At 38.2% G+C, this 16,090-nt stretch overlaps 1 protein-coding gene across 2 annotated transcripts; it reads left to right on the forward strand.

The window, feature by feature from the left end:
* The first annotated feature begins 1,060 nt into the window (after nucleotides 1–1,060).
* LOC135685759 (uncharacterized) lies at nucleotides 1,061–6,243 on the forward strand. Of its 2 annotated transcripts, none has more exons than XM_065201823.2 (5): nucleotides 1,061–1,388; nucleotides 2,813–3,000; nucleotides 3,544–3,620; nucleotides 3,984–4,204; nucleotides 4,633–6,243. In XM_065201823.2, exons 1-5 carry the CDS (start codon nucleotides 1,202–1,204, stop codon nucleotides 5,232–5,234), a joined length of 1,275 nt encoding a protein of 424 aa, XP_065057895.1. In that variant the 5' UTR covers nucleotides 1,061–1,201; the 3' UTR covers nucleotides 5,235–6,243. The 2 variants fall into 2 exon arrangements, with proteins under 2 accessions (XP_065057895.1, XP_065057894.1); XM_065201822.2 differs by having other exon boundaries at nucleotides 1,064–1,388; nucleotides 4,576–6,243.
* Nucleotides 6,244–16,090: the final 9,847 nt, after the last annotated feature.

The following is a 16,090-nucleotide window of genomic DNA, read 5'->3' on the forward strand; positions in this document are numbered from 1 at the left end:
AATGTTAAAATTCCTCTCGATGTTAAAACAAATGACACAAAGTTTGGAAACTCTTAAGAAGTAGTGAGGATTGAAATTTGCAGACGTATTAAAAAAGTGGAGTACTCAACTTCGATCCTTTTTTATAAATAAATGATTGTACTACAATATGTTGTTCGTTTGCTCAAAAATATGTCTATCTAGATTAAATGTAGATCAACTCAAAATTCAGGGCGAGTAACAGGCACCGCGGAGCGTTGAGAAAATGGGAGGGGGGGTCTTCACGAGATGGGAAACATAACAAAAGGTGACATTTGTTAAAAACAAACAAAATCAGTGTATTGTACAGCGACATTCTTTATTTCATAAGAACACGAGTCTCATAATTTGTTAAAAGCTAAGAGAAAATTAAGAACAAGTTGAACTTAACACCGCAAACACCCCCCCCCCTCCCCATCCTAGTGCGCAACCTGAAACATCCACCATGATAATTAAAGACCAAATTGAGAACAACCCAACCTCAAACTTTTAAAAAAGTTAGGAACAGCCAGTTTGATATTCAAATTATTGGTTCAGATTCATACGTGGCAAAACCCCCAGTTTTCGTTTCAGCATATGGTTTCAGCAAAGAGAATGAACGCAGATTAACGAAGACAAAAGCAATTAGGCGCGGGAAGAAGGCTTGAGGGAGCTCAACTGTTTTTTTAACCTCTCCCTATTATTATAATTATGAATATTGTTGTTTACTCCAATTTATGTACTTAAGATTCGTAAACTAAAAGTAACTTTTAGACAGCCAGTGAAGGCCTACTACAAAAGTAAAGTTAACATCATATATACAAGGTAAAATTAATGCATTAAAAAAGGTCGGTTAGTGATAGTTGTTTTAACGATGTTGTACATCTCATTTCTTACAGTTTTTACAGCTTCTATGATTTTACCAGCCTGGTATTAAATCCCTGAAAAGCCTCTTAACCTAGTTGGTAATTCAACCCTTTGTTTGAGTTGATACGTTCAGACCTTGCAGAAGTATCAGCGGCAGTTCAGAAAACTTCCTTGTTCGAATCGTTGGGGGATTCCCAGAAGAGGCAGATTGTTCAACCTCGACTGATATAACGCGATTGCTCTTCCGCAAATAGCTCATTTTGTAATTCGAATGATACCGATCAGAAGCAGAAAGGACCCGGGAATTAACTGAAAGTATTGACAAGATTTTTGCGCGATGGCAGGCCACGAAATTGAACAGGAAGGGTATTTGGAGAAATCGCCACCTTTTGCACGCGACATCCTTGGTCGATTAAAGCGATGGCACCCCAGGTACTGTGTTCTAAGCCGACTACCAAATGGTGAAACAGCCCTGACTTACTATGAGGATTCAAAAAAGTTCTCAAACGGAGGAAAACACAAAGGTGAGCTACTTTAACTCTCATTTTGCCTCGGTCTCCAGTTTATTTTGTGCAACAGGTATTTTTTTGAAAAGCTCGCCTTGCTAGTGTTGTTTGTTCTTTTGATATCTGATATCAACCATTGAAGTCACACGTCCAGTTAGATTTTTAACTTTGTACTTTGTCATCAATATTATTTTCGTCTAGGCAAATTCATCCAGTATTGATTTATGCTTTTATGATATTGACATGGACACATAAGGGACATAAACGCACCACTTGGACGCTGATCCATACCCAGACCCTGAACTTATTTATGGTCTTGTATTATATGGGTTACCATTAAAGCGCTGAGTAAATCATTACCAAAGAATTAGGAGCTGTAGCAGTGCCTGCAACAATCGCTTTGAGCCCAGCGAGAAACATCGATGTCCTTGAAAGCGCCGCCAGGAAAGCGCCGCCAGAAAAGCGCTGCCAGAAAAGCGCCATCAGGAAAGCGCAATCGAAAAAGCACCATAACGGGCAAGCTAGAATGCTCTGTGTTAGTGCCCAGTGCCTCAGCGTTGGTGAATTCTTCCCCCAACTGAATGTTTTTCTATTCCTCCCTTGTCTTTTTGCCTCAATTCACACATCCCCTTTCATCATGGTCCTCCTTGTACTCCTGGCACCGTAACAATCGAATGATCTCTGTGCCACAGCTAAGCGCCAGAAACTACCCACGCTGAAATCTGGTATTGATAAATTTTGGGTAATCAGAAACAGGTGGCATGAAATAATTATCGTCTTTAAATGGCCAGCTCTTTAAGTTTCTTCAAAGGAGCTACAACTTTACACCGACCTCTGTGTTTAACCATCCAGTCATTATTTTATATAGAAACTTTTAACTTGAGGCCGGTGGCGGGAATTCATTTCTCAGGTGGAGAGGGGGGCAATGCCCACAAAAGAAGCAAGGTGGCCGACAAATGACATAATTTACCTGCTTGAGACCCAAATCAAATCTATTTCATGAACATCCATGGAAACCCTACACCAGTAAAGAATGCGATCTTTAATTTAGCCAGATCTAGAGCCTTTGCACTTGCGATCAAAAGCCCTTCTTTCTATTTATGAAACCCTCATGCCCCCCTCAACATCAGCATCCTCGGGCAGATGGTGCATGTCCCTCCCCTTTAATTATTGATAACCATATGAAATACCTTGTCAAATGTGTTCTTTCTTTTATTCGATTGAAAATTTCCTTGTTTCTTCTATCAGCAAACATTATAAATAAAAGCACCTAAAGGTGCTTTAATTGTTTTGAGGAGGTGCGGCGACTTTCTTACGGGGGTGATTTGAGGAATTTCAACAACCCTAAATCATGCACTGTCTTTCCCAGCCCTCCCATCCCCTTTTAAATTGGCTTGGCTGTTGGCCACAGTTGAGCTGAGTTCATTACTTTTGTTTCGCAGGTTGCATACTGTTGCAAGATTGCGTGGAAGTGAGAAAAGTGGAAGGACAACTTTACAATCGAGATTTTTTGATATCTCTAAGAACAAGTCAAAAGTCCTCACATGAAGGGCGAGTTTTCCTATTTCGCGCGAGCAACCAAGTTGTTCAAAGCCATTGGTTTAATGCGATAGAAAGATGCATGAATACGGTAAGATATTAGTACAACTTGATTCTTTAAGCATTGTAATTCTCTGCTACAGAAATGAACGTCTCTTAACACTGAAAAAATTCAAACATTTTAAGCTATTTCATATTGGATTAAATTGGATTGGATTCAAATGGATTTTGTTACATTTCAAAAAATTTTTGATTACAAAATTGACGTTACTGATTACATTTATGAACGCAACGCAATTTATAAAGAAAGTAATTTAAATTCTATATAAAAATACAACGGAATGCAAAAATCTTTGATAAAATTGTTGTGTTAACTTTAACTTTTGAAAATTTAAGACAATGTTTTTAGCGGAAATGGCCTTTTCCTCTTAGATCAATATTGGAGTTGTAGCAGTCTGAAATGGGGGGAGGGTTTTGTACTTTTTTTAAAAGAACTGTACGTGCATTCAAGATTTCTTTCAAAACATTCGTTATAAACTATATAATTGAAAATGTTGGGACCTCAAGGTCTAACAGAATTTACGTTCAATTCACTTACAGTCTTTAGCATGAAAGGGAAATAAATTTATTCCAGGTTTCAAAAGCAGAGGCAAAGGAACACGAAGATGATGATGTTTCTCGCGACGCGGTACAAAATTTTGCACCAAGCAGGTAAATATACAGCATGTTTTTCGATAGATATATTTTATTGTTTTTGCTTATCCACTCACGTGGCTGCTTTAGAGATATATTTTACTATTGCATTTTCCACCCAGTAAAATAAGTCTTTTTAGCCAATTAACATTACAGGTTAGAGGAATATCATTTTTTATAATGTGATATATTTCCGCTCTTCCGTGCTATTTTCGTGTATTATTTTCTGAAAAATCCAATATTCAAATCTCAGCTTTTGATGTTTTGAATCACTTTGGTGATCATTTTTCGTGAAGGGTTGCCTCAGAAAATCACTAATAGACTAGACACATCTTTCTCTGGAAAAATTCACACACGCATTTAAGCTCAAACTACTTTTAGGCCAACAGAATTGGAAATTCGGGCTTACAATGAGAAACAGGCTGCGCGAAAGAGAAGCAGTACAACGCCAAATGAAATCACCGGGGAGGAGATTCTTCGTTCTCCTGATGTTTGCACCACTCCCAATAAAGACTGCGATAGAAGAATCAGCAACCGGAGTAGTGGATACGAGACAATGGACCGAACTAGCTCTGCGGCATCTCAATGCAGTGAATTCAGTGGTAAGGAAAAGTTTTGTTTTTTGGTTACGTGGAATTTAAAGTTTACTATACAATTGCTGGCAGACATTGGAATGAGGAATCAATTAACCTTAAATTTGAATTTATTTGCAATGAATCTTTTGCTAGCATTGACATTCCGCTTGCTGCTTTCCTCGATAAAATATAAGAAAGGGTTAGTGCTGACAATGACAGCAGACACATGACACAGTGCATGCCTTTTAGGTACATCGTTGCTATAAGTGGACCTTTTACAAAATAAGACCTTGCCCTTGAAATTTGCAAGGCATCTAAGTTTCAAGCAAATTTTGAAACTCAAGTAATTTCTTAGAAAATTTTTTGCAAGTTTTGAAAGATTTTCTGCTCCATTCTAGATATTTTTTTACCTGGTTACCAGGAATCGAAGTTTGACTTTTCACCAACCTTTGAAGGTCCTCGTGTTGCTTTGAAAAAACCAACAATGATAAAGGCGAGAAGCATGGGAAATCTACTTGACTCAGTTAGCATTAATACGAGGATTGAATTCTCAAATGCACCAACTACGTCATGGGTTAGAAGACCCTCTCTCCAGGAGCAAGTTGATATTATCTTAAGAAAACTGAGCTTGGAAGAGAGGACTGGTGCATCGAATTCCTGTAATACAAGCATAAATGAAAGAGCCGAGAGCCATGAAAGCCAACACGATTTGAAAAAACCAAGGCCCAGCAGTGAACCGTGTAGCTCTAGATGCAACTTTGCAGATTTTAGTGGAAGTTGGGAACGCCCCGCTGTTTCTGCGATGCCAGGCAGCTATAAGGCATCAGCTTCTCCAATGGAGAATGATGAGCTACAAACGAACCAAAGGCCGCTCAGTTATCCGTCACAAGCAAAGGCTCGTCCTTCGCTAGGCATCGGAAGACAGTTCTCAAACATTGATGAGACGGAAGGTGAACAGACCGAAGCAGCACAAGAGGTTACATCGATCAACCGCACGAATTCTGATCCAACCTCGCGAAAAACTGACACAAAATTCAGCTTTTTTCTGGAACTTTAATGTGTATTCGGGAAACGTTATATCGACTGACATAATTATTAACCACTTATGAATTTAAAAACCCATGTTATTCTTTCATTCAGTTAAAAGCGATACGTCAATCAGTTTATGTAAAATGTAAAATAGACTTGAATTATGCAGAATAGAATAGATCGGATTTTAGATTCCATAAAAAAGATGCCACAAACTACACCATCAGTTTAAGTTTCCACATTTCCTCCCTTTCCTACTCCTTTCCCCTCCATCTATCTCCATAAAAATTAAAATTCAACACTTGAAAAAGACTACGCAGATGTTATTTTTCTTCTACTTAAAAGCAATTTCTCAATAAAAGCATGAAATTTAGTCCTGTGACGCTGGCACTCCGATCAAAATAGCTTCTTTTTTGCCTTATCTGACAACGATGGTTTTAATGAACTTGGTGTCTTGAAGCAAAACTACGTCGCTATGAAAATTTAAAATCTCGAATTATAGCAAAATAGATTTTCTTTCATATAAGGAAAGGATGATTTGCTTATACATTAAAAATTAGCTTCCATGTTTGCCTCCAATTGATGCTTGTTTTGCGTCCCCTAAAAGACGATACTGGAGAAATCCAGACCTTGGTGTGGTAGTTTTGTATACCTTATAGTTTAGTTTCCAGCATATAAATTATAGTATATAGCTGTAAAAATTAAAAACAATTGCTTGTAAATATACACTTCGGAACATTTATACATAAATGGTAAATTACGATCTATTTTTGTGATTAAAGAAAGATCTCATTCAATGTAGTTTCTCGAGGAGAAATGAGTTCAGTGAACATCTCATTACGGACCCAACCCGATAACAAACACAACCCAATAACGGACATCATCCACTAACAGACACAACAGTATGACGGACATCATCAACCCAATGGACACTCCCGTTTAGCAGCATTCTTTTATATCCATGTTTTTTTGTACACATGTTCCGTAGAAATGAATAATGGGCGTAGAGATATTGAAATTTTAATCTACTGTTTTCAGACGGCTTTTGTCTCTGTTTTTATTTTCTTCACATTAGATTGGTCTAAAATGTAAATCAGTCTAAAATTCAGACCACGGTGTAAGAAGGTCGAGAAAAAGTCCAGTTAATATTTTATAAAAACGTAGGCCAAATTTGTGTAAGATATTATACTGTCAATCAAAGAAGCGTATTTGCGATTGTAAGCTGTTCTGGCAAGAACAAGTCGTTATAAGAGTTACATAAACAAGCACAAATGAAAAGTATCATGTTTATGATAGACATCACACAAGTCAGGTTTATGATAGACATCCACAGAGGCGTTTTTCATAACAATGTTCGTGATGTGAATGCTTTGATGAAAAAGCTTTGAAAATTCGTATATGGGATTTTCGCTTTTATGATACAACTGGAACAATGTTAAGAAAGCATTGAGCAGTCAAGGAAAAGGTCTTAAGGTCCTGTGGATGTTAGCAAAGTTTAGATGTTTAGAAATGTCCGGTTCAGTCAAATATTATACACTCTTGCCCTGTGTGGGTCGGGTGCTTGCCGCTCTTTTATGCCGAGGCTGGGTTCTTCATATGAATCATAGGCACATTTCGATTACACAAACCAAGATACTTAAATTGGTTTGCCCCTGTGAATCTTGCGAGCCTGATTCTTGGAAAACCTTTGAGCAGTCGAGATTTTAAAAGTGCTTCATTGACTAGTTTCCGGCTTTGCTATATAGTAGTCACAGCCACTCTATCTATTAAACGTAAAGGTTCGTTTTCGCTAAAACATCCAAAAGGTGTCAAAACTGCCGATGTAACACTTAGGGGTAACTTCCACGTACACTGACACAGGATGACCTTAAATCTTAAGGGTCAATTTTAAAACAAAGTTCTATGTTTTCATTTACATTATTCAATTGTTGGATTTTTGCAAATTGGAATTAAAAATGAGGGTATGCATTTCACATTTTATCTAAATTTTGGGGTAGAGTTTTTGGAAAATCTGAAAATTTTAGGGTATGTTTTCATAATTTAAAATTGCACACCCTCATCCTCCGCCTATTGAAGCCACCCGTCCACTGGAACAACCCTTAGGATACCGGTTATAAAAATTCAATTTCCAACCTCCAAAGACTTGGCGCGGTGAATGACATTTCTTATTGTTCACGGTTCAAACATGTGCATTTGATACTTTATGATTTGCTGAAAAATATCACATTTGAAATTGTGTTTATTGTGAGCAGGTTAACAGCAGGTTCCTTTGTCTCAGGGAGATTCCTAGGGCTCTGCAACTTTCAGAGCCCTTCAGAGACCACAACAATAGCTAATTTTAACAATTGAATATCTTTGTTGGGCGTTTAACCACAATGAAAAACAATCTGATTTTTCCTTGATTCGTCTGCTCTTTTTGCTTTGAAGGCATTAGCGTAGGAAATATACACAGGGGATGGGACGCCTGCATCCAGTGGCGGTTTTAAGGGGGTCCAGGGGGCCGTGGCCCCAGGCCCCGCGCTTATGGTAGCCAAAAGGGGCCCCACACCTAAAAAAGATAGAAATTGTAAAGAAGAAGGGCCCCGCAGTCTCCAAAACCGCTGCTGGCTGCATCCTTTATATTCAGACAACATTTATCGAATTTCAGGCTCCTTTCGGGCAGTCTTACCTCAATGAATCCATAATATTCGGGCGAGATCCACATTAAACCCCCTAGATGATTTTTAATTGCTAAGTCTATGTGCTAAGGAAAATGTGGACGAATTTATCATTATTTTCACGGCTATTTTCTTGCTTTGCAGCTTACCGTTGGATCTGTATTGTAGCCTGCGGGAGCTTATTTTTCGTGGCTATATTATTAAGATGGCTACAATATGAACCGTTTTTGTAAGAAGCTAAGCTTGGGATTAGCAATCGGTCCTTTCTATTTGTTTTTTAGTATTAAACAATCTTTAAGGCTACTCAAATATTATATAATATTACATTTATTATTATTATTATTTTATATATTATTATTATATATATATATTATTACCAAATATTATATAAACAAGAAATAACTCACAAAAACGCAGGGTAACGAAAGCTCTTCCATATATGAACAAAACAAATGGTTTCAAAAGCGCCATAATCAATTACAACCAACCTGGTTCCGCAAAAAAGAAGTTCACATGTTCTTTCTGCAGTAAATAATCTGACTTAGTTCTACAATCACTAGACTTTCGTTAGTCGCGTTTACTATAACAGGAAACAACAGGAAACAACAAGAAACAACAAGAAACGAATACAAACGAGAAGAAACGATAAGGAAACAACATGAAACGATTTGTGACTTTGCAGAAACGACTAGATCTCCAAAACGAGGCAAGCTTATCCAACCACGTGGGCATTATCATCTTTGTTGCAGTGGCCTAAGTGTTCGGTCATGTCGTTCTCCACCGCAATAGCTGTTGTCTTAAATGAGGTTACGGAAACCCAGTGATAATGCTTACTTATGTTTCTACAACGCTCATTTTAGCAAAAGCAACAGAAATACTAAAAGAACAAACTCCAATATACGCGAGGAACAAGCTGTATAGGTTCACAATCTACTTCTTGAACAATGTTTTGTTTGGGAGCCTATTCTCAAAGCCTCTAAAAAGTTTCGGTAAGCTCCTAAAGCAGTTGAATTCAGGGGGGAAAAAGGCTTGATTATTAGCCGAAAATTAAAATTGCTTTATTTCGACCTTCCCAGTAGTTGTTCCATGTTAATCCCACAATGCTGGCACTTCATATCAGGCTCTCATAGGTTAATTCCTCTTACAAAATTACCATATCAACATCTATATCAACATATCAACAGCTATTAATGCAGGATTTCCACTAAATAAATAAAATTGTGCCGCAGTTTAAATTTTTCTAAGTCGTTTCTACTTGTTTCTACTTGTTTCCTAGTTGTTTCTTACTTGTTTCCTAGTTGTTTCTTACTTGTTTCCTAGTTGTTTCTACTTGTTTCTTATTGTTTCTAGTCGTTTCTACTCATTTCCCGTTATAGTAACCACGTTTTGTTAGTCTGAGTGAATCACAACATCGTCTATCAAACATTGAATGTTACAAAATAAAATTCAAACTTAAAAGGCAAATACCAGGAGAAAAATTGTGTGCATTTATTAAACGAGTCTAGCTAACTCACCAATCGAAAACTTGTGGATACTCAAATGTTTTAAATTGGTGCAATTGGGCTTTGGCCTTCGTCGACGAACGTCGTTCAATGGTTAACAGAAATGCCATTCAGGGCCTGGTAGTACAATAGGAAGCACGGAGACATCACAGAAAGCCTTTGGGAATGAATTCTGCTTCTGGTACTCACTAGGGTGTTTTGACCTCACCCAAGGGACATATATTTAAATATTGACCTCACCCAAGGGATATCTATTTGAATAGTATATACTTGAATTGAATAAAAGTGTTTGTTGGGAATCGTACAAAAATGGTCATATTGAGATATTTAAATGAAGACAGCAATTACAAAACAGATGAACGGTTGATTCTTGGACATAATTCTTATTTATGCAGCGCTACAGTTGTAGTCGGCCTTTCATATGACATTGTTATTGGGAGAGATTTTCTGCATGAATTTTCGGCCGTTTTTTATGTTCGTGGAGAACTTGTCACATTTAAGGGATGCTATACCGTTCCATTTGCTTTGGCTAACACACCCCTGGTCGTCACAAATGTTAAGGTTGCGAAAACTTTTGTAATAGATGCTCAAAGCGAAAGCATAATTCCAGCTAATTTAGAAACCTGTCATCAACCGCCTGTTGTGGGTCTTATTGAAGCTTTGCCAAAACTTTCTGATCGCTATAATCTTCATGATGCCTGTACACTGTGCTGCCCAGGTGAAAATGGCGAGGTATCTTTTCGTTTGCTGAACCCTTCGGACACGCCTGTTATTTTATACAAAGGCTCTGTCATTGATAAATTTGAAAAGACACCTGGCGATATTATTGCATTAATTTCCGATAAAGAGTTTTCCACAAAGGAAGCTCCTTCCCAGAGTCAATTTAGCCCGCAGTCTTTTACGACTCCTGAGCCTATTAAAGATCTACATATGCAGTGTAAATCTTTGCCTAGCCCTACACTAACAGTTGCAGAAAACGTTCAACTTGTTGAACACTTGAAAAGTTATTCTGACATTTTTTGCGCCGTCCTTCTTAGATCTAGATCCATACAAATATACACAAAGAGCGGAAATTGACCGTCACTTTTCTAATATGCTTGAACAAAACATCATTAGTGTGTCAACAAACCCTTGGAGCTCTCCTGTAGTATTAGTTAAGAAGAAAGATGGTACCACTCGTTTTTGCGTGGACTATAGAAAGCTTAATGCTGTTACGCGTAAGGATAGTTATCCTCTGCCTTGTAATGATGATGCTCTGGACGCATTTGGAGGTTCTCAATTCTTTTCAACGCTAGATCTTCAATCTGGTTATCACCAGGTTGCTATGCATCCACATTCTAAGGAGAAAACTGCCTTCATATCTCATTCAGGGTTATACGAATTAAATGTCCTCAGTTCTCGGCTAACAAATGCTCCACCTAATTTTCAGCGCTTGATGGGTAAAATCTGTCACGGACTTGATTGGAAGATATGCCTTATCGACGATATAATAATATTTTCTTCAACATTTGATGAACATATTGAACTTTTAAACCTTGTTTTCGATCGTTTGCGCCAAGCTAATCTAAAATTAAAGCCTTCGAAATGTTGCTTTGCTAGCAAGTCGGTTGACTTTCTTGGATCTGACCCAGATAAACTCACTGCCGTAAAGTCTTTTCCAATGCCTAAATGTGTTAAGGACGTCCGTAGTTTTCTTGGCCTATGCAACTATTACCGCCGTTTTGTTAAAGGTTTTGCGGCTATTGCTTCTCCACTCAATCGTTTAACGCATAAAAATACTGTTTTCCTTTAGACTGCTGAATGTCAGCAAGCTTTCGAAGATTTGAAATTTCGTTTGTGCTCTCCTCCAATTTTGCAATACCCAAATTTTGCAGAAGCATTCCATTTGAATACAGATGCTAGTCAATCAGCTTTAGGATACGTTCTGGGTCAAGTCATACATGGGAAGAAGCACGTTATTGCATATGGTGGACGTGAACTTAGCAGTGCAGAGAAACGGTACAGCACTACTGAGAGGAAAGCTCTTGCTGTTGTTAACGGGATAAAGAGGTACTAGCCTTATTTGTCCGCTAATCATTTTTATGTACATACAGATCACGGTAGCCTTTTTTGGCTTATGAATGTTAAGGATCCAACTGGTCGTTTAGCTCGTTGGGCACTACAGCTTCAGCAATATGATTTTGAAATTGTCCATAGGCCAGGACGCTTAAACGGTAATGCTGACGCTCTTTCTCGTCGCCTTTATGATGCTCCTTTGTCTTCTGTTGAACAGGGTTGCATGCTTTCTGTGCCTGTTGCTGTTCTTGTTCCACCTTGCCCACCTGCAGAGTCACTCAATTTTCTGCAGCGTCAGGATAAAGATCTTGCTATGATAATTGCGAATCTCGAAACTTCCCAATTGCCTTCAAGTGACACGCAAGCTTGCAATTTGCTGCTTACTATTGATTTGTATTATCATGATGAACGAGGCCTTCTTTGCAATTGGTGGACGCCTGGCAAACGCCATGTGCATTCTCTTGTCTCGCAGTAATAAAATATCATGAAAATCTGGAAATTATTCGCTGCACATTTGTATAGAGGCGCGCTTTCTTTAAAAGTCGCTGAATTTATGTTCCTAAACTCACTTTCTTGCCACTTCACATCTTTAGGCACTCGAGAGAAGACTTTGCACACTGCTTGAAGAAAAAATAACAAGCTCCTCCAACTTTTTCTCCAGAACTGGAAATTATTCGCTGCACATTTGTATAGAGGTATCAAGGTCTCTTACTTTAGAAAATTTGATAAACGATGCGAAAGAGCTTCCATGGTTTCCCATAAAGCGGTGTTGACTGATTAAGAACTTTTCCTGAACATCCACGTTCATCAGCTACAATATTTCTTGAATACTTGAAGCTTTGACCGTTTATGACTCACTAACGGAGAGTGATCGGTACTGACAATATCATCAAAGTGCTTTGGAATAGAGGCCTTGGCTTTAGAATGTCCAACAGCGTGCAATTCACACTAGTGAACATCCAATTGTTCTCGTCCTCTCTGAGCTGATGTAGCAATCCTTTAGCCAATCAACGGTCTTCGCTGCTTTAATTTCTTTGATGATCTTGATTTTGAGGTAATTTCTAGTGCTTGTTCTGCAATATTCTATCATTCCGTGGGCTAACTCAAGAAGTATACAACATAACAGAATATAACAATCCTCCTTCTCAAACCATTGAGTTTGTATACAGTAGACTCCGGTTATAGTCAAACCAAATGTGGCTTGAGAACTTGTGACTGTATGTAAACGGAGTGTGACAGTAAACTGAGTTGAATGGAAGAGTTTGCATATTTGGGTCTAAATATTTTGCGACTGTAACCAGAAGTGTGACTTTACGTGAAGTGACTGAAGTACTATAGAGTATTGTCCAAAAAGTTGTTGTTCACGTATTTTGTGATTTTGAAATACCCTGATGCAGATGCATTGTTGCAGGCAGTTGTTTCAGTAATTTTTCTGAGAAGCGCCCAAGTAGCGCCAAGTAGCGCCAAGTTTTGGATTGGCAGCGAAAGCTTTTTTCAGCAATAAGAGACCCCAATAAACAAATTTCCTTCCGCCAGTATTAGATTGACTCAAATTGTCACGGCAATCCAATGACAACGAAGAAGAACCCCATTATACAATGAGACAAAACTCTCGGGGTGGCAATCAGCTAGTACTCATTTGCTCAAGGGTTGGCATTGCCTGGGCCCTCTGACAGCCTTCAGTTAGATGCGAGGCAATTGGCTGAGACGAGATTTTTGGTGCAGGGCTAAAAAATTGATCTATGGCTTTGTCCCCAAATTGAAAAACGTCCAAATATTTTTAAAAAGTTTAATCAAGAAAGGAATTATCAAGCAAATTTAGCTTCTTCAAGGTAACAGAAAATATCTAGTTCTATTTTATGACCCTTATCTATTTCTAACAGCGTTCTTGACCCTTCCTGGTGCTGGGATGAACTCAATATTAATGTATGTACGGATCATCCCTGAAAATGAGGTCTTCCCTGAAAATTTTGAGGGTCCACAGTAAAGATCGGCCATTTTCTACAAAAACCTGCACATGAAAGTTTTCTGTGTCTAAAGCTCAGAGTTATCAAAAAATTGTTATTATAATATTTTACAAAACTCCATCAGAACGCAAAATAATAAATTTTTTTATCGTAAGCCCTCGAGTTCCTACCTTCGTATATTCGCAAATCCCCAAAACAGCCCCCTCGAATAACCCCCCTTCCAAAATTACCTAAATGAATAAGACCCTAGGGGGAAACTCAATAATCTACGGTATTCAGTGCCTTAAATTATCAGATTTCATTTTTGACGATTAACCTAACCCAGAAATATCACACTAGCCAAACGTAAGTACTAACAATGTTGTACTGACCTATTCCTCTCTCTAGGATGGCACCAACCACATAAGTTGAGCAAACATTTTATTAATTTGCCAGGCACGGAAAAGATTTGACAACCATTGTTATAGATAAACCTAAAAGAAATGCCTAAAAGTAATCTATAATTGACGCCAATGAAATAAAGTTTTGGCTACATGCCCAGGCATGACTTTTCGTTTATGGACAAGGTGACTAGGTCAAAAGTTTGCCCTGGCCACTAAAGACTTAGTCACTAAAGACTTTGTCACTAAAGACTTTGTCACTAAAGACTAGGCCACTGAAGTGTAGGCAAATTTTAAAGGCATCATTTGCACTGCTTTTAGCACTTCTTGCAGCTGGATATTGTAATTTTTGCAAAATACTGCTGTATTGCCTAAAGCTTCATCTTCGCGACAAAATCATTTTCTTCTATTTTTGTTCCTTTACCAGTTTGATCCTTTACGAAAATCTACAACTTTATAAAGATAGTTCACAGGGGAAGGAGGGGGGGGGGGGTGTTGTTGGTAATTGCAAAGGAGTTGAAACATGGAAACTAGTGTGCGAAGACGCATTGTAGCTATTTTTGTTGGAAAAATTGAAGCAAAAGTTGGGCCGATTTCTTGTAATACTTTTTGGATGGTCCACACAAAGGCTCGTTCAGAGTCATCTTCGTTCTCTTAAATTTTCCTTGTACGCTGCTTCTACAGGACATCTGTGGGTGCGGTTCAATATGCGGACACCTTACAAGATGACCAAAATGACTTCGGCTAGTTTATATATTGAGAAAGGATCCATCAGAATCTGTTTGAAGGCCTGTCAGTTCAAGTTTGGGCAGGAATACCCATTGATCCGGGTTAGGTGGAATTAAAACTCAAAGAAAGTATTAATTTGACGAAAAGAAAGATTGCAAGAATCTGGAGGCAAAACGAAGTTGCTTTAGTTAGCAGCAATAGATCAATGAATAAAAAAAGGAACTTAATTGTGGATCAGATGCTGCAACGATATATCTTGAATTGTGTGAAAAGAAGTACGCATGAGTTTTAGAGACTCGACAGTCTCTTTAAGCAATATCACCAAGAACCGCACCGCAAAGCAGTGCTGAGGTTTTGGCGGACTGTATGCCATTTCATAGAGTTGCAGTAGAAGATATCTTAGTTTGAAGAACAGGAAGGTTCCAAGCTGCAATCCCGAGTTTTACGCTGAATTTGAACAACAGGCAACAGTGAAATAAACAGGAAACTAAGAAACAAGCAATGTATTTCACAATGGACTTTGTACATGGCAATGGATTAAAAACTCTGTCAGTTTGAGCAAAACTGATGAAAAGTCAAACTTGAGACGTCCTGTCATCTAGATATTGAAAATACTAAGTCAATTTTTACGCTTTATCTGAAACTGTCTAACAACCCTGATCCCGGAAACGGTAGAGAAACAGGAAAAAGGCTCGAGACCTAGTATGCAACACAAGATCTGCTGGTGAAAATTGGTGTAGAGGCAGACTTTGCTTTCGTGCTCTACCAGGAATATCACATCAGGTTTATCACTTAGCAGCATTTCATCTTATTCTTCCATTTAGTCTTACATCCTTCATCTTCTTTTCTTCCTCTGCAATCGTATTCCTCCTCCTCCTTCATCTTCATCTTCTTAGAATCTCATTTTTTTAGTCTTCACCTTCTTTTTCTTTATTTTTCTTCTTTTTTCTTCTTTTTTCTTTCTTCACTACTTTTTCACTTTCTTCTTGTTTTGCTGATATATGCTTCTTGGTTTCCACTTCTTTCTTTTGTCTTCTTCATCTTCTATTTTCCCTACCTTTTCCCAGTTGTTCTGTTCTTCTCCGGCTTCTTTTTAGCTCATCTTCACCTTGTCCTTCTTCCTGTTCTCCTTCTCTATCTTCTAAGACTTGTTCTTCCTCTTCTTATTTTCTTTCGCTTTTTGCTTCTTCGTCTCCTCTTCCTTAATCTACTTTCTGTTTCCTTATTATTTTCTTCTGTTTTCTTAATTCTTTTCTTCAATTCTTCTCATTCTCTTCTTCTGTTTTCCTATGTCCCTTCTCCTTCACCTCTTACCTATTATTTGGCAAGCATTATCGCGATCCTGTTTTCTTTCTTAAACACCTAACGTTTGCTTTACCCTTGCCATATCCTGCTCTACGTTTTCAGGGCCCCTACCATGCTTCAACATGCTGCCTTAATGTTCAGGGCCCCTACCATGCTTCAACAGATAGCAGAGAGCTAACATGACTTCAACACGAAAAACTCTTCAGCCGTTGCATAATTCCGTGTTGGACCTATAAACACTTAAAGACTTCAAAAGATGAATAGTAGGTTTCCAGAAACAGAGATTAGA

Source organism: Rhopilema esculentum, chromosome 15 (assembly GCF_057945365.1).
Source record: "Rhopilema esculentum isolate cy_ngs chromosome 15, ASM5794536v1, whole genome shotgun sequence".
Classification (NCBI taxonomy): domain Eukaryota; kingdom Metazoa; phylum Cnidaria; class Scyphozoa; order Rhizostomeae; family Rhizostomatidae; genus Rhopilema; species Rhopilema esculentum.

What these genes read in the sequence shown, in the direction of transcription:
- LOC135685759 (XM_065201822.2), top strand. Translation starts at nt 1,202, where the DNA reads ATGGCAGGCCACGAAATTGAACAGGAAGGGTATTTGGAGAAATCGCCA. An exon ending in AAACGGAGGAAAACACAAAG is followed by an intron (nt 1,389 to 2,812) that starts GTGAGCTACTTT and finishes TTTGTTTCGCAG; the next exon opens with GTTGCATACTGTTGCAAGAT. An exon ending in TCAATGCAGTGAATTCAGTG is followed by an intron (nt 4,205 to 4,575) that starts GTAAGGAAAAGT and finishes GCTCCATTCTAG; the next exon opens with ATATTTTTTTACCTGGTTAC.